This window comes from Talaromyces proteolyticus, assembly GCF_021365285.1.
Source record: "Talaromyces proteolyticus strain PMI_201 chromosome Unknown BGW36scaffold_8, whole genome shotgun sequence".
Lineage (NCBI taxonomy): Eukaryota > Fungi > Ascomycota > Eurotiomycetes > Eurotiales > Trichocomaceae > Talaromyces > Talaromyces proteolyticus.
This window is the reverse complement of record NW_025764284.1, coordinates 809,583-827,461: the sequence shown is the minus strand read 5'-3', so window position 1 is coordinate 827,461 and position 17,879 is coordinate 809,583. Positions and strand designations below refer to the sequence as shown.

General features: G+C 47.9%; 7 protein-coding genes across 7 annotated transcripts; 3 read left to right on the top strand and 4 right to left on the bottom strand.

Moving 5' to 3' along the window:
- Position 1: 1 nt before the first annotated feature.
- BGW36DRAFT_462793 (uncharacterized protein) lies at positions 2-2,576 on the top strand. Its single transcript, XM_046222178.1, has 3 exons — positions 2-73; positions 137-378; positions 511-2,576. Exons 1-3 carry the CDS (start codon positions 24-26, stop codon positions 2,394-2,396), a joined length of 2,178 nt encoding a protein of 725 aa, XP_046070293.1. The 5' UTR covers positions 2-23; the 3' UTR covers positions 2,397-2,576.
- A 1,453-nt stretch (positions 2,577-4,029) lies between these two features.
- Positions 4,030-4,938, bottom strand: BGW36DRAFT_429037 (uncharacterized protein; the record flags this gene model as incomplete). Its single annotated transcript, XM_046220634.1, has 2 exons — positions 4,030-4,222; positions 4,313-4,938. 2 exons carry the CDS (start codon positions 4,936-4,938, stop codon positions 4,030-4,032), a joined length of 819 nt encoding a protein of 272 aa, XP_046070292.1.
- A 644-nt stretch (positions 4,939-5,582) lies between these two features.
- BGW36DRAFT_408793 (putative efflux pump antibiotic resistance protein) lies at positions 5,583-7,390 on the top strand (the record flags this gene model as incomplete). The annotated part of the gene is made up of 2 exons (XM_046219089.1): positions 5,583-5,847; positions 5,903-7,390. The coding sequence occupies exons 1-2, from the start codon at positions 5,809-5,811 to the stop codon at positions 7,388-7,390; spliced, it is 1,527 nt and encodes a 508-aa protein (XP_046070291.1). The 5' UTR covers positions 5,583-5,808.
- Positions 7,391-8,117: 727 nt separating this feature from the next.
- On the bottom strand, positions 8,118-10,130 carry BGW36DRAFT_382200 (5-methylthioadenosine/S-adenosylhomocysteine deaminase n1). Its single transcript, XM_046216496.1, has 3 exons — positions 9,635-10,130; positions 9,131-9,565; positions 8,118-9,050 (listed from the first exon to the last, which is right to left on the bottom strand). The coding sequence occupies exons 1-3, from the start codon at positions 9,906-9,908 to the stop codon at positions 8,284-8,286; spliced, it is 1,476 nt and encodes a 491-aa protein (XP_046070290.1). The 5' UTR covers positions 9,909-10,130; the 3' UTR covers positions 8,118-8,283.
- A 610-nt stretch (positions 10,131-10,740) lies between these two features.
- Positions 10,741-11,373, bottom strand: BGW36DRAFT_429034 (EthD domain-containing protein; the record flags this gene model as incomplete). Its single annotated transcript, XM_046220633.1, has 3 exons — positions 10,741-10,777; positions 10,879-11,075; positions 11,161-11,373. The coding sequence occupies 3 exons, from the start codon at positions 11,371-11,373 to the stop codon at positions 10,741-10,743; spliced, it is 447 nt and encodes a 148-aa protein (XP_046070289.1).
- Positions 11,374-13,130: 1,757 nt separating this feature from the next.
- Positions 13,131-14,684, top strand: BGW36DRAFT_298817 (uncharacterized protein; the record flags this gene model as incomplete). Its single annotated transcript, XM_046211470.1, has 2 exons — positions 13,131-13,488; positions 13,582-14,684. Coding segments are annotated over 2 exons (1,461 nt in total), but the record flags the coding sequence as incomplete, so codon positions are not given.
- A 955-nt stretch (positions 14,685-15,639) lies between these two features.
- Positions 15,640-17,600, bottom strand: BGW36DRAFT_360854 (flavin monooxygenase-like protein; the record flags this gene model as incomplete). The annotated part of the gene is made up of 7 exons (XM_046214219.1): positions 15,640-16,572; positions 16,633-16,759; positions 16,832-17,123; positions 17,187-17,217; positions 17,290-17,318; positions 17,373-17,501; positions 17,558-17,600. The coding sequence occupies 7 exons, from the start codon at positions 17,598-17,600 to the stop codon at positions 15,640-15,642; spliced, it is 1,584 nt and encodes a 527-aa protein (XP_046070287.1).
- Positions 17,601-17,879: the final 279 nt, after the last annotated feature.

The following is a 17,879-nucleotide window of genomic DNA, read 5'->3' as shown; positions in this document are numbered from 1 at the left end:
CAGAAAGTGCGATATTGGATGATATGGGTCACCTCGACCAAATCCTCTGCAGAGGGCCTGTGTTCGAACAGATGTACGAGAGGCTAAAGATGCTTCTCTTCCCACCGATTCCTCAGCTAATTGAGAATGTTCTTAGGAAGCATCTAACCACCACGACACAGGCTTCCACAGTCGTATGTGTCATAGAATGGGAATTACTTCAATATGTGAAGTACGAGAATCTAGACGTGCACGACATAGAGTTCGTATTTACTTTGAATGGTGAATTTGACTGTGCGTGCGCCATTCCTCTGGGAGACTATGTGAGAGCGATGTGGAACAGTAACGAGCTGCTGGAAGCCGTGAAAGCTTCCGTGGCTGCCGCTTTTCATAATAATGGTACGTACTGAAGCCGTTCTGTTACTTGTTCCACAGCGACTATCAGGCTACTGTGGTCCTGCTGGTGACGTCTAATCTTCGAGATTACCGCGTTCTCTCTACTCTGAAAGAAACTGACCGGCTTTGCCACAGTTTTCGACACAGTAAAAACCAAGTCTCGAACTGGAGATGGATCAGGAAGTCGGACACAAATACAGTTGGTCCCTGCAGTCGCACATCATGAAAGAGAGCACGCAATTGTGCATATTTCAGGATCTTTCGAATACATTAGTAAAACATTGGAGCAACTCTCTTGGTTAGCGGCTACTCTGAGGCTGCATCACGAGGGTCAATTAACCATCTCTTATCTTGATTTTCGAGCTCAAAGGATAGAGGTCGAGCAGAGGACAGAAGCAACCTTCCAGCTTCGCCTTTTGAGTCAGGATAGGGTACCTCAACCGACAAGCCGTAGATCTGGCCAATGTTGGACTTCTCTATTTACTGAGAGCATTTTAGCTTACAGCTTTGGTCTTCCTAACAGTGAACGGCCTGGCAGTATGGTTGGACTCGAATTACCTTTTGACATCATGGCTGCATTTGCGGGGGTCCAGTTCCCTGTTCACTTCGGCGACAGACTTGGCTTTACGAGTGGGATTAACGTTCTAGTTCCAGAAGTTATGTCCGGAGACTCGGTTCTATGGCATTTCGATACCGTTGATAACATTCTTAGGCAAGCTACAACAGCCAACAAATTCTCGGACCCAAGACTGGACAAACTCGATACGTCGAATCTACGCAATTCACGTGCCTTTTTGGGTTACAACAGAAATTCGGAGATTATCATAGGCACATCAGATTTTGACAGAGTTGATATTGCTGCAAGCCAAGTCCCTCGAACAGGTCCTGCCATCGGCCTAAATTACGAAGGTCCCCTCGGGGTAGGCCTCAATGCAATGGGCCACGCTACTGTGAATGCTGGCACAACTTGGCGTTTCAACCGGGGCGAGTCAGCCCAAGTGAAAGGTTCAGAACTAAAGTTGGACGACCTTATCAAGCGCTCAGCAGAATCCCCCGCATTGCTCTATGATGACCAGAAATGTATAGCCTTCCTCATCCCAGAATTAAATATAGTCCTACAGATGGTTGCTACACATATCCGACAAGGCTCACAACTTGCAACATCCAAGATCCCGCGCGCCAAAGCGTCCTTTAATGGAGGGGCAGCTGCCTATGAAGCCGTGAAGGTGGCCAAGAACCTGATGGTTCCCTTTGGTACTGGGCCTCCGGTGAAGTATATAGATATTGTGAAAGACTTCATCCTGATTCTCGAACAGAGAAAGGCACAAAAGACTATGCACCGACGTTTTGGCGAGATATCTCTTAAGAAAGGCCTCCGAGGCTGGGATTATACCGATGTGCAACAGAGAAAATTTGAATTCTGGGAGCGAGAACTTCCAACAAGTGTTCTGAAATCACGCCCCGTTTGGTGGAAGCTGTTCAAAAAATCCAACACCGTCACTCTATTTTGTAGAGAAATATCATATCCGATTAGGGATTGCAGTGACGAGAACTCATCCGCCTGTATATCCTGGGATGTCATTCCGGAGGGCCAACACCTCCTTCTGGCAAATGTGCGGGTGCTTGAAACCCTCAAGACGGAACTATGCCACAATAAAGACAAATACCCTACACGCTTCATGCTAACTGACAAACTGGCTTGGGCCCGCCCAGTACGCTCAAGATTGTTCGAAGAAAATTGCACACCAGGAGGCTTCTGCAATCCGCTGCAAACGATGCGCAAGGTCACTGCTATGACAGGAGGGAATACGTTATGGAAGCAAGAGCCAGAATTCCACGACAACCCAGGAGAACTGGAACGTGAAGGTTCTGTTCTCTTCGCTGATGATCCGCGGGCGTTTGGCAAGAAGGAGTGTCGATTTACACAGCCAGGCCAGATTGCACCGCAGATGAAGTGGAACATCATCTTTGTATCGCTTTGTATCGCAGTTTTCTCTTTCATACTGCCAGCAGTGCTCTAATCCATGTTTTTGTTCTTGATGAAATCCAAATTTTGCTACAAGGAGTGCGCCTACATATCGGGGTTTGAATGTTTGGATGTTGTTGGATATGCTGACCTTAATAGTGCTGGAAATTAATGGCTTTCTTGACTCCCTGATCCCGGGGTGAGGTCTTCGCTATATCCATGAAAGAGTTTTGACCGCTAGGCCTAATGAGTAATTGTATGGGAAGGAAAAATCATGATCATATTAATATTCCTCGGTATAAGTAGAGAGATCGCGTGTTATCAGTTTCCGGATTAGTGCGTACGGCCTGCCTGTCACGGACCGGGATCTACCTAAGTTGTTCGTAATAAAGAGGTGTGTCGAGATACGTTAAGGTAGGTTGAACCGCACACAGGTTCCACTTATTCGAGAGTAAACACCAGCACGGGAAGTATAAAGTATAATAATATATAATATCCTTAACAAGTAACCTACAACAAAGGTAGAAGAGATCGCCAATACAGCCTGATACCTATACAAGTTAGAATGCCTTACTGACTCTCTTGGTAGTATTCAAATGACTTTTTCGTTGCTCTCATCAATCTAGCGGTGATAAGTTGTTGGTTAATCAGTCAAAACGGTTAGAAAAGAGATCCACCGTTGCTTCCTTGTACGGTATCACTGGACTCAGGGCCGCGGTTTATCCCCTCAAATCCCCAGCATCATCACAACACTGCAGACGGCCGTAATTAACCAGTCGTCTAGAGATCAAGCTGCACGCGGTGAGTATACCGACGATATGTGGACAAGCAGCTCTTTCGGTTTGGACGAATTCGGTGAGAGCTAGAGAACACTATAGTGCTGCATTTCACGGCAGCCACTGCTTTGTAGCCACCTAACAATACTGCATTATGTAGAAATTAGTTCTAAATACGAAGAGAATATTTAGTTAAAGATTCTATAATACCTTCTTCCATAATAAGCAGATACATATGTACGTTAAATCCCTTAAGAACTTACGGTTTAGGATGGCTCGTAATGACACGAATAGTACACCTTACAACCTCCAAAGCCTGGGACTGAAATGGGACCGGTATTGGGTAGAATATTGATCTTCATGGCCACTGCCAATTTTAATTTGGGACTGTAGTGTGTGACACTATGATGTAGATGCTAGAATCTCGCCTTCTGGTCTAAATGTACAGCAAGAATAAATATTTAGGTTTCGAGAGTCAAACGCATCTGTCTATTCTAAGACGAGACTAGAAAAGAAAAAGTGAAATGAAATGAAAAGAAAAATTGTAATTTTGCAAATTCAGAGATGGACGTATTTCACGATTTCTGGATTAGAAAAGTGACCATTACAAGCTCTAGATTATGCACCATTGCTAGAATACAAGAGGCACCAAGCCGAAAAGGAGAAAGAGTAAAACCAGACAGTATAGTTTATATAAACAGAGTTTACTAGTAAGAAATTAAATGGAAATAAGATTGTCAAATTCCACGAACGTTCTCACTCGTCCGAATACTCCAGGCTATCATCACATATGTTCTATACAGGTAATTGAGAAGCAAGACCGGAAAATGCCAAACACTGCCAAATAACGCCATCCGTGCAAATCAAACAAACAAATCATATCATATCATATCCATTTCACAATCCTCTCCACTACAGTGACGCTTGCTGCAACCGTGGCCGCCCGGTAAAGTCCGACGGCGCAAACTCCCAGGCGCCCGAAAACCTGCGACCCAACAGGAACTTCACAATATAAGCCGCAAAGACAGGAAGACCGGGAAATGGCGTTACCTGGCCGTCCAATTCAAAGGTATTGTCGGCGCAAGTCATGGCTAGTGGAACATGGCTAAGGAGAAACATCGTCAGCTTGATAATCCGATCAAAATAAAAAAAGAAAGAGATGAAATGTGAAAAGGGTCAAGGGACAGGAACATACCGGTATTTGTCAAAATTAGGTTGATAGTTTTTCTCGACATCGTTCCAGAGTGCTTTCAGGGCATTACTCTCGACGACGTGGAGGTCGTACAGCGGCGCAATTTCGTTGTGTAGATGCTTTTCTACTAGTGAACCGAATGACTCGATAATAGCGTGTAGCGTCGGCCCGTCATAATTGTCGGCTTCGGTCTGAAAGACATAGTCGTGGAAATGCATGAGGCCGTCATGGAAGTCGTGATGCTCAGCCACATTGGTCGCCATTGCGCCTGGCTGATTGAGGGCCTTCTCGAGCGCAGGAAACAACTGCTCCTCTTCCATGTCGTGGTGCGACTTGAGCATCTCATATACACATTGGTTGAAGATGAGAAAATCCTGGGCCGCCTGTGTGCCTGGTGTCACCGATAGACACTGGTTGTACGCCGCATTGAGCCCACGCAAAATCAGATTGTGCACTAGAGCCATATCTTTGGTGAACTTGACCACATAATGGTCGCGCGGCACATCAGAACGGGCATGCAGGCCCGTATCTGAGATCAGCTTGAACGGGTGGCTAGACCAGGGCTTTTCTTGTTGGAAGATGGTGTCAGTGGTCGTCATGCTTGTGGTGGTGGTGGTGGTGGTGGCCATGGAGGTTGCTTTTCTGATGGGGGCGTAAAACGGCAATACAGCAAGAGTCTCTTGGGTGCGCGATGGACGATGGTAAACCAAATCTGATGGTCTATGACACAGAACAGAAGTGGAAAGCGAGATCCGTGGTGTGGATGGATAATGTCGAGTAAGCAAAGGGGAGGCCAGTCTAATGGCGGATGACGTGATGGAAAACATCCTATTTCTGTGCTGACCAGGTGGCTGTAACACCTATTTATACTTTTCTGCTGCTTTATTCGCGGTCTTTTTCGGGGACATCAAAGCGACCGAGGAAGATGTTCCATAGCCGCCGTGTTGGAATACAGCCGATCGATCACTGCCTAAATAATACTCGGCCCGTTTTTGCCCTACCTATTTTCTTTGTTTAGTCCAGCTAGCTTGTTGTCGGGCGTTAGAATAGTAAATTAGACGCAGACATTCATCGGGGGTAAGCCCGGCCGGAGAGAAAATCACTTCCCATTATGGAAAGGATCGATCATCTCGGGGTCATCCTTTCGGGCCCGAAACAGCTTATTCGTATCCGAGGATAACCCTAAAACCCTAGAAAATAGCCCTACCTCGCGTCTTACGCGTGATACAAGAACGACACCAGCTGCACCTAGACATGGTGGCTCAGTCGAACAGGTCCTCATACTCACTGAGTTATTGTAAAATATTCTCCAGATCAAACAGCTATCGAGTTTGACAGCAGGCGACAAATTTCACCATGACTGCCTTGGACGATGACACCCCCCGCTGCGTGCGGACAGCGATAACAGCTCGCTCGATGCAGTAAACCAGAAGTCCAACGACAATGCATGGGAGAAGGACAACACGCAGTATCCTCCACTGCCTAAGGTGATCGTCATCATGCTTGCGCTGTATCTAGCCATTTTCCTGGTGGCATTGGTAAGCAACCTTATGAGCTACGTTTTGCGACCTGCCGCAATGCTAACTGACTGAGGACCGAACCATTATCACAACAGCCACGCCGCGTATCACAGACACATTCAACTCGCTGGGTGACATTGGATGGTACGGTAGTGCCTATCTGCTAACCTGCTGCTCGTTCCAGCTTGTGTTTGGCCGCGTGTACACCTTCTACTCGCCTAAGTGGGTGTTCCTGGCAGCAATCCTGCTGTTTGAAATTGGTTCAGCTGTATCTGGTGCGGCACCCTCCTCGACAGTCTTTATCGTCGGACGGGCTATCGCCGGAATCGGAGCATCAGGTTTGTCGTCCGGCGTGATCGTTATCATGGTTCATATGGCACCGCTGCACAAGCGACCCATGTACACTGGTATTCTGGGCGGCGTTTTTGGAATTGCGTCCATTATAGCGCCTATGATGGGTGGTGCCTTTACCGACAACGTATCCTGGCGATGGTGTTTCTACATTAACCTACCTATCGGCGCCGTGACCATCGCTATCGTCGCGCTAGTGTTGAAGCTACCTGAGGCCTCCAACAAGCAATTGTCAACAGGCGAGAGACTCCAGAAGCTTGATCCTATTGGCACTTCTCTATTCTTGCCAGGCATGGTTTGTCTTCTATTGGCGCTGCAGTGGGGTGGCACCACCTACGCCTGGAGTAATGGGCGTGTGATCGCACTTCTTGTTATCGCCGGCGTGTTGCTGCTGGCGTTTATTGGTGTGCAGCACTGGAAGAAGGACGACGGAACGGTGCCGCCGCGCATCTTCCTGCGCCGTAGCATCGTCGCCGGCTTCTGGTACTCGTTGATGCTGAACGGGTCGATGATGGTGATCCTGTACTACATTCCTATCTGGTTCCAGGCTGTCAAGGACGCATCTTCAGTCAAGTCAGGCATCATGACGCTTCCGATGGTCATTGGCCTCGTGGTAGGCAGCATTGTCGCCGGCGCCGGCGTCACCAACTCGGGTTACTACACGCCCTTCATGATCGTAGGCAGTATTCTCCTGTCTATCGGCTCCGGGCTGATGACGACCTTCACCACCTCGACCGGTCATCCACAGTGGATTGGCTTCCAGGCATGCTTTGGCCTTGGTATCGGTTTTGGTATGCAGCAGCCTGGCGCAGCCGCACAGACAGTGCTGGCACCGCAGGATGTTTCTACCGGCGTGTCGTTGATCTTCTTTGCGCAGTACTTTGGTGGTGCTCTCTGGATCTCGGTCGCCAACAACGTCTTTTCCAACCGCTTGACCGAGTCGATCTCGAGTACGGTCCATGGTATCGACGCCGGCCGCATTGTCAATGTCGGTGCTACCGCCTTGCGCTCCGTTGTCAGTCCTGACCAGCTACCCGCCGTGTTGAAAGCCTACAATGGTGCCATTATCGACGCCTTTTACGTCGCCGTTGCGTGCGCATGCGCTACTGCTCTGGGTTCATTGGCCATGGAGTGGAAGAGCATGAAGCCTGAAGGTGGCGGTGGTGGACGCTGGTCCAAGAAAGAGAATGTCAACAAGGAAGCTGCCTAGTCTGTTCATTCTTCTCTTTTGGAAATGATCAAACTGAGCCCCTGTTGATTAGCGACGTGTTGGTAGCCATTTTGGTTAGTTGTGACTACTGCTTTTGCTTTTTGGCGAGAAAGATAGAGGAGGATCTATGTTATGTATTTTCTTTATGTTTTTCCCCTTTTTTGGTGTTAGCGGAAGATATCTATAGAATTGGTTATTCAGAACCAGCGATAGTTTTGCAACATCGAAGAAGTGTTGGTATTTCCTTTTTCTGTTTATGACCTCGTATGGAATCATGTTGCAATATTACACATTATGTCAGTTATTTTGAAAAGAGTGGCTAAGGTTTTCTCATTTTACATACCATGTATGAGTAGAATCTTAAAATTGATTTGAATGCATTTCAGTATTAGACCACTAGTCCACTTTGCATTATTATTCTGCCTGCACCGCTACATATAAATGCTGAGTATATTCTGATCACAGGTCCTTAGACAAGAGGAGATTACTTGGTCCCCGAAGAGTTTTATAAATGTGCAAGATAACTAACATACATATATATCAAATAGAGTTGGCATTGGTTGGCAAGATCAACTCCATCAGATATACATGCAACAGACCTCGATACCAGACTTGAAGCGTGTATGATTCGAAAAACACAGCTATATTAACCCATTATCAGATTTACCTATATATTTAGAGAAGGAAATGATACTAGATTAAAGTATTTAAAGTATCAAACTGTGTCATTCAAACTAGTGGACATTCTCAAACGCCCTCAAAATTTTCCTCCTTATCAGACCAAAGCACAACCGATCTATATACCTAACATCACAGAGAGATTGCGAAACAAAGCAACCAGAACATGAAATGGAATTGAAACAATAGAAAAAGAGAGGATATCTCAAACACGATCAGACAAGATTGTTACTGTCAATACCGGTGACGGCCATAAAAGCTTGGGCAGCAGCCTCGTAATCGATCTTTTCGGTCTCGGCATTGATGCGCTCGCGAGTACGCACCAATTGGGCGGCGACGTCCTTCCACTCGACGCTACTCTTCCCAATACCCGCAATGGCTTCATCGACAGCCAGCGCAGTCAGACGGCCGTTGCGCTTGCGGATGTGACCATCAACGATGACGGTCTCAATATCGCGCACTGAAGCATGCAGCACAACGGCGGCGATAGGGTCGTGCTCGGCCGCGCAAGTCATAGCGGGGGTCTGGGCGTCGAAGATGACAATGTCAGCCTGCTTGCCCTCTTCGAGAGAGCCGATGCGGTCCTGCAAGCGGATGGCGCGCGCGCCCTGAATTGTAGCAAGCCGGAAGACGTCGGCTACCGTAACGCTCAACTTCTTGGGCGCCTTGCCCTGGTCGAGGAGCGCCTCGTTAATCCGGCCTCGCTCCGTCTGCAGTGCGATACGCATCTGTGATAGTAGGTCGGTCGAGTTGACCGTCTGGCTGTCGCTGCCGAGCGAGCTCAGCGTCTTAAGGTCATCACGGTTCCACACCGGTTTGCCCAGTCCCATCTGCAACTCACTCTCAGGAGTAGATGAGATTGAAATGCCCTCCTTGGCCATGATCTCAGCATCTGATGCCGACGCACCTATCGCGTTGGCAAAGAGCAGATCCGGGCCCAAGAGCCCGTACGAGGACAGGGTATCGACAACTGAGAACTGGCCTATTCCGACAAATAGAGCGATTAGTTACCAAACAAAGAATACATATCGTCCGAAACAAGATGGAAGGCAATTGACATACCAAAGATGGGTCCTCGGGCGTAGTGCATGGTAATGAGCTTGACACCCGCGGCACGCGCCCGTTCAAACAGACCAACAACAGACTCCTTGGGGATATAGAGAGCATCAAAGCCGAGGCCGATGTTTACGCGTCCCTCACCGTAGGGCCCGCCGCGTGCCAGTTCCTCGAGTTGGTTAACTAGCCAGTCGGGAAGCATCTCCCAGTCAAAGGCGAGTGGCTGCCAGCCTGTCACGCGCGAGACAGGTGCGTAGCAAAAGACTGAGCGGATTCCCGACGATACCGTTGCTGAGAGAGCATTAGATCCATGCTCCGGAGAGTAAATTGCGTGCGCGTGGTCGACAACCGTGGTTGTGCCGGCGTCGAGAGCCTCCAGACAACCTCCGAGCTGGCCCCAGAAAACATCGTTTGCAGTGAAGTTGGAACTTTGAAGGACGCCTATTCATCATAAAGTGAGTCAGAAAATGAATTTTAAAAAGAGTAAACAAAAGCTGGATAGGGGCTTGCCTTTGAACATGAAATCTAGCATTGTGTCGTTGGCATGACGGCCCTTCAACTGTGTTCCCCAGAGATGATGATGAGTGTCAACGAAGCCTGGAGATACGATCTTGCCGGTGCAGTCGATAACCTCAGTGGTATCAAGTGGCGGATCAATCTGCGCAGCAATACGAGTGATCTTGCTGCCCTCAATCAACAAGGCGTGGTCGCGTAGGATGGAAAATTCATCACTCCCCGTCGCGGGGACGATAATGGTGGCGTGCTGGAGAAGGATGGACGACATGGTGTGTATAAATCTGCGCTAAGAATGGAAACTGCAAAAAAGGACAATTTTAAGGTTTTGATGGTTTTTGTTGTTCTGTTATCGTATGCAGTGATGCGTTCATTAATCTGTGGTGTTGATGTGTGCTGTTCCAGTTCTTATCAAGGTCGATGGGATGGCTCTCCTTTTGTATACAGCCCCTGTCTCGGAAACACTTCACCACGGGTTGTTGTAACGGGCCGCGGTGCTCGCGACTTACGCGATGGGACTTTTTTTTTGTCCAGGCTGATCTATATACACGATGTCAGCACCGGGGCCGTGATCGACTGACTGGCCGGCTTGCATAGTGTATTGTGGAGAAGTGGGGGCATTAATGCGGTATTCAATGCGCTGTCGGGCATTTTTTTTCCCCTATGTTCTTTTTCAGTCCTGTCATTTCGGGCATATTCGTCGGGTCCGACTAGACGCCTCAAGGCAGCACCTGTCGAAAACGACTTTGACGCGCGGTTGGTCGGTATTTCAGCCCTGCAGGACAGTAACCACGTAATTTCTCTTGGCAGTAGCAATTGTCAACGTTGGTTATGAGCTAGAGACTACGATGCCGCATGTTTTAACCCTCACGGCGAGCGCCTGGCAATTAAACCCTAACTTACGCAACCCGTCCAAATAGGCAACACGCATCTTGCCTTTTTAGGGTGCTTACTCTTACGTGAGAATTTGAAGAAACACGATATCGATCAACGCGATGCACTATCAATGTTGCTCTATGTACGAGTGAATAAACATGAACAAAAGAAAGAAATATCAGTTCCATTTGTTTCGTCATCGGCTACTCAACCGCCGAAGGCTTCATCTATCCCAGTAATGGCACAACCTGACCGATGGTCATCCTAAATAAACACCCAAATTAATATTGTTTTCAGTATACATGTGTCTATTCAAAAACGAGGAGAGGCCGGTGGGGGGAAGAGAAAGAAATGTGTGGACATACTTTGATCGCTTCGTATCAGCAAACTGTTCGTGATCAGGAATCACGTATTTTTTATAATCCGGGTTAGCCTTCATGTTGACAAAGTCTTGGACGTCCTTAAAGACAATCTGGATTATCGCGTCGTAGTCGGAGACATTGGCAAATTGAGGGTCGAACAGCCGACCCATCAGTTTCCGCGAAGAGTTGGTATTAAAAGTCTGTTCATCGTATAATCAGCATCTCCCTGCCTTCTTCTGAGTCCTGATACTAGTTTAAAGAAACAGAAGGTGTGATAATACGTACAATAGTATATTTTAACAGTCCGTATTGTTCCATAAGTGGCCGCACCAACGGCGCGTGCTTGGTTGTCAGATAGCTGCGGTACTCATCTTCAGTGAGACCTTCCTTGCGGTACGCAGTGATGGTCAGACACAACGGCTGTCCAGTAGCTGAGGAAGCAGACTGCTGCGAAGGGTTGCCCCAGAAATAGGATCCTATGTTTTGCCAGATGGCCATTGTTGGTGAGGATGGAGTGATTGTGCAAGATGGATACCAATTCGATCGTGGCAGCTGGTCTGTTGTTTTGGTTGGCTACCTTCAACGACAAAAGAATAAGGAATATTAATTTGACAAACCCTTTCAAAACATGTTCATAAACATGGCAATCAAGTCCTAGACACGTACTTAAATTGTTTTGCCATTCCGGGGTCTTGCGGCGCACGGGCAGGGTCCAAATCCAAGAATAAGCCCGGCTGGAAGAACCAGCGGATAGGGAATCTAAGAAATGCCCGATGCCACAGCAAGATTCACCACCATGCAATGATTTATACTCACACAGTGATTATGACCTCTACCAGTGAGTGTATCCATTCGACTATATACTTTAATAAATCGGCCTCACCCTTTCATCGACAACGGTGAAATTTTTGATGTTGTCGTTGTACTTCTCGTCCAGCCGGACGAGTTCATGTCCTTTGGAATATTCTTTAAATTTGAACTAGGCACTCTCAGATACCAATTAAGTGCAGAAGAGATGCTTTGTATTATTAATTTAAGAGATTGATGCTCACCATCAAAACGAACTGTGTATTTTTATTATCTAGAATTTTAGCCAGATCGGCTACTACAATATAAATAGGTTATACCCCATGACAAATCCTCGTAAACAAAGCTTTAACTATGCCAACGAGATGTCCAGCTCATATTCTTATGCACAAGAGAACCATGCTAGTAAAGGAGTTTAGTCGGTGCGCGCTAGTACGGTTACTGCCGAAGAAATAATAAATCTAGTTCCAGTGCAGATAGTTTACTGTGCTACACACTTCTTACACCCGACAGCGCATCCCGATGATCGCGCCGTCGCAAGAGCGAAAAGAAATGGATCTTTAACAGGGTATCAACTTCCCGATGCCGGGGATGGTAGCCCTCTTTATATTTCCCTTTCTTTTTGTTTTACTTTTTAGCCCAATCGTTCATGGTCTTGTCGGTTTTCGCGGTTCCTGTGTCATGTTGGGCCAATTATCATCCTGACGGGCTAATAAACGGGGTGGCGTCGGGACCCGAACGGGTCGAGTGAACACACGATCACAGGAGGAGAGGACCAAAAAAAGAGAAGATAGATGGAAAGGAAGAAAGTCCCACCCCCGATCGCATCGTCATCTAGGAAAAGATCCTCGTTGGAAAATCCGGGGGTTAATTCTTAATGTACTTCACTGTCCGCAGCGACGACCGGTGACTCTCCGAATAGTTGGACTTTCTTACGAAACAGATGCAGACAGTAGCACACATTCTCTTGGTACAGTGAATTGGGATATTTGACGACACGAAACAAGAAATGAAATGTCTATCACCAATGGTGTGCTGGATCCATCGTTCCATATAGGGTTCGACGGTTTTAGCGACATTTTGGCCGGGCTGCCTGGAGCCAAAGAGACAAAAATGAGAAGAAACAAGTCACCATTGCCGAGAATGGCGACAAATTGTGTCGGTTCCAGAAGCAGCAGTAACGACAGCAGCCCTACCTCTCAATCAGATTCCTTCAAAACATGTCTAGAAAACCCCAAAAAGGTCTGTCACCGGCGCCTGGCGTCCTCACATTCACGCATAGACTTTCGTCACTAAAGTTATAACAGGTACAGAACGAAGAAAATGAACAAGCCCACAAATGCGTTAACGACGTTCCGTCACTTTTTCAACATATTTGCTGGCGTTCAGACGAAGATGTTCAATCTAATTCTGGGCATTGTACGCAACAGCAGCAGCAATCGAAGCGTCCGTCTTTGTCATTTGCCCATCCGACTACGCTGCAGATTTTCCGGTTGTGGCAGGTGTTTTTAAACAATGTCCACCCTCTAGTCATGCTTTTCCATGCACCGTCGGTGCAACAGGTCATTTTAGACATCGCCACAGACCCGACTAGTGTCAACAAAGCTACTGAGGCCCTTGGCTTTGCCATCTACCTATGCGCCGTAGCATCCATGACGGACAGCGAGTGTCTGGAACTGACAGGCGAGTCCAAAGCTGACTCCCTCAATCGCTTCTCACGACTATCACATGAAGCCCTCTTCAATTCCGACTGCCTGCAGTCGAACAACATCGTCGTCTTACAGGCGTTGACTTTGTACACCGTTAGTCTCATCCTCTGCCACCTCTTTTGATACTCACACTCCTCTTAACAAAACTTGATGTTAATTCTCAAATAGATAGCCACTTTCTACATGCGAGCTTCTCCGTCACAATCTGAAAAACTGACCTTACTGACCGGCCGGGCCGCCCAACTCGCCGAGGCCCTGGGACTACACCGAGAAGAGCGACAGCAGGATCTCCCTCCATTTGTCAAGGAGATACGCCGCCGGCTGTTTTGGCAGGTATTGATCCTGGATGGACGCGCCGCAGCGGCGCAGCGTCTTGGGGCCGGTGCCACGGCAGCAGACCCTCATTTCCAGGATGGCTCATGGGATGTCCGGCGTCCATTGAATGTAAGCGACAGCCAGCTGGTGCCGTCGATGAGTATGCCGCCGTCTGAGAACGACAGCCCGACTGAGATGCTGCTGTGTTCAATCCGGATCGAAATCGAGCAGGCTATGAGGCGGCTCGAGCAGCATCAGCAACACCCTTCTCTCCTAGCCCGCAGAGCGCCGCCCGCCTTCGGCGCTTGGCTAGAGCAGCAACAACAGCTACAGCAGGTCGCCGTAGTCGAACAGACCGAACAGATGATCGAACAGCGCCTGCTACGCAGCTGCGATGCTTGTATCCCCTTCCACCTGCTGACCGCGTACCAGGCGCGGTCGTGGCTGCGCCAGTTGCGCCTATCCGTTTACCACCCGCGCCAGCGCGGCCAGAATCTGGATGGCGGGCAGCAACAGCCCGACGAGCGTGAGCGCCTGTTCAGCCTTGCCCAACAGGTTCTGTCGTATGACAACCTAATACATTCAAACCCGCGCTTCCGCCGCTACCTGTGGCTAATTGGCCGCGATGTGCCCGTGGACGCCGTCATCGTCGTACTCACCGAGCTACTCTCCCGCAGCGACAACAACAACGACGATGATGATAATGACGACAAACGAAACGTGATTGATCGTGCCTGGAGGCAGGTTATTCAGATATACGAAGACCACCCGGCGCTGATCAACGTAGCTCGTGACAACCCACTCTTTCTGGCCATTGGTCTGCTCACCCTTAAGGCTTGGGATAGCCGCTCCGATCGCATGACATTCAAGGGCCGGCAGACGTCTTCATCCTCTACTGACTATGACCAAGATGAACCGCCGTGTATTTCTCGTCTGCGTGCTCAGAAAGTAGTCGTGAATCCTGCTTCATTCTCATGACCGAAATGTTCCTCTTCCATTTGTATACTCTTGAGACGATAGAATTGAGTTGAAATCTTTTCCTTTTTCCCCCGTACTATTCAAGCTCAATTTCATGCATATAGCTTTGATACATGACTGCCACTAGATTTGGATACAATATTCAAATTTTTTTTTTAAATAATAAATACCTTGAAAAATGTATCCGAATACCAAATCAATCCATCAATCTAATATGAATATTCAGATGACCAGCTTCATTAAATATCTTTGCTCTGAATCGAGAAGAAAATTGGTGATTAATATTTACGTATTTTCATTATGGAACATACCTATATACGGACCATAGTACATACTCTTGTCGTCCACACGCGCACACGCACAACACAGAACCAGATGACGAAGAAAGACTGATATATATGTATAGCAATCCGGTGCCATTGATTTGCGGGGATAATTGCCCAAGTTGGTTTCTAATCAATTTTTATGACGTTTGTACTCTCCAAGCAGCGCCCCGATACTTGGGATGTCACAGTCTAAATAGAAATGAACGATTGTTTATATTCTACCTAAAAATAATTATATGTCTGAGATAATAGCATGAGGCGTACGGGTAGGTATGCTAATAACGCGATGGTACCAAGCTGATGTCGTTGTATAAAACTCATGCCGAACGAGTATACTGCACAATCCATCTCTACATTAACTACGTCAACAGCCATCTCCGCATTTATCATATACTAGACAGGGCTACTGTCGCCAAATATCAATTTCCAAGACACTCAGAAATAAAAACTTCGATTCAATGAACGCTTCGAAAGTAATCCCAATATGGCGTCTATATTCAAGTTTACATAATCAATCAATCACATCCATCATAGAAAAAAAGGAATAAAAGGAAAAGTGAAAGAGCGAAAGAGGGCCAAGTCAATAGAAACGCCTGAATAAAATAAAAACCCAAAAATCACAGAACAGATCAAGGCTCCCAGTTTTTGGCCTTCAGTTCCTTGCTGATCTTGAGGAGTTCGTCACGAGCTCCTTCCCAGTGTTGTCGCTTACCCGGGAAGACGCGGTAAACATGCGGACTGAGGAGACCATCCATGAGCACGTTGCAGAACTCACGGTCCTTCAGCCAGAACCACCATCCCTGCAAACCGTAACCGAGCTTCTCGCGCAGGCCGATCCCGGCCACCTCGTCAACCCATTCCGAAAAGTCGACGCCCTTGACAGCACCAGGCGACACAGATCCCTTGGCGGCTAGCCCACACATCCACTCGTGATGACGGTCGACTGCCTCTTCCATCTCGGCGCGTGGTGGGAACTGCGAATTGCCTTTCCACAGCTGCGTCAGCGCCATCGACGCGAGGTCGAACATCAGAAAGGCTGGGTTCATAAACGAGAGCGAGCCCATAAATGCCAGCGATTCCGGGTGCTCGACCGAGAAGATGTTCTGGTACAATCGTGGCAGCTGCCGATTGTTAGAGCCGGGCAGGGCCGTCCATTGGCGTGTTGAGTTACGCGTCGGGTCGCTATCGCCAACGATCGAGTAGTTTAGTGTGTAGCCAGTGGCAAAGATAATTGAGTCAACCTTTAGTTGTGTACCATCTTCAAGCTCAACCGTGTAGTCGTCGATGATCTTGGACAGTCCGTTGATCGAGATAACAGTACCGTCGGTCAGGCAGTTGATCAGCTCGTCGTTGACGATGGGACGTGACGCTAGGACCGATGGTGCCGGCTCAAAACGCCACTCTGGTTTGAGATCGTACAATTTGTTCATCAGGTTTTTGATGAAGCTGTCCATGATGTTTTCCCATAGACTGGGTGTCCATCGTGCCAAAAAGTTGAGCATCTGGTACTTGCGGTAGGTTCGGACGTGGTCCACTGGCTTTCCATTCACCCATCGGGGAAGCTAGTAAACGCGTCCATTAGCTATTTATACTAGTCTAGTAACTGAGGTGGTCGAACTTACAATGATGGATCCGTGGCGGTGAGATAGATAGACTTTGCGTGCATTTTTGGATAGCTCCGTGGCAATGTCGACGGCAGTGTTACCAAAACCGACCACGAGAACACGTCTGCCATCATATTGGTTGGGCCTAGATGGAGAATTGTATTAGCATTGTACTGCGTTTTGAAAACTCAAAAAGTCTGTTCATTTGCTGGCTTACTTTTTGAACCCAATCGAATGCGTCATGTCACCCTTGAATTTCTCGATGCCCTCAATCTTGGGTATGTTCGGGATCTGATCAGCGCCCATGCAGAAGACAACTTTGTCAAAGACCTCCTCGGTGCGCTGACCGTCCTTTTCGGAGACCTGAATACGCCACTTGCGTGACACCTCGTCGAATGCGGCGCCATGAACGGACGTATTTAGCCGTGCCATCGGGGCCAAGTTGAAGTGCTCTGCATATGCAGATAGATACTGCGCTACCTCGCGAGCGGGAGGAAAGACTTCGGCGGCTACAAATTTTGTCAATGATAAGAATGAAACAGCCCTCGAATTAGACTATGTGCGAAACTCACTGTCCGGATAGGGAAAGTCCGTAAAGCAACCCTAGTAGCCCAGTCGTTAGAAAACAAAAGTTCGCTTTCATAGAATGTTGTGTTGTTCCGTAATAAAACTTACACGGAACTTTGATCCGTTGGATCGAGTGGCTATGAAACAATTAACATGGATGAATGGGTGTCTTGTCTCAGGATGCTGCTTACTCTCCAACACTGAAATCTTGACTCCCTCGTCGTAATTCCACAGACCACCAAGGTATGAATTGCGGTCAAACCCCGTCACTTCGAAACCCTCCTCGGCCAAGTTTTTCATCGTGACCAATCCGATGGCGCCTAGTTAAATTGTAAGCCAAAGAATGAAACCCCTACAAGAAACAGAATATCCATACCGAGGCCAATAACGGCGACTGTTTGGTTTCCGTTTGCGGACATGTTTGTGTGTGGAGGAAAATGGTGCACTATATAACAGGAACAACAATACAAATGGAAAGACTCGCAAGCTGAGTTTGAAAAGGTAAATTAAGATGCTTAAAAGCGACTTCTCTGAAGATGCGCTGTGGTGAATGCGTCGACGGCAATGCCTGCTGGAGCAACCTGCATTCTGTCTCGCGCCTCTGGAGCTTATTATAACCAGAGACAGAGCCATGTTTGGCGTATATTCCAAAGGCCCGTCCGGGTCTTTGGGGGGAGCCAAAGTGACGGCCCGTTAGT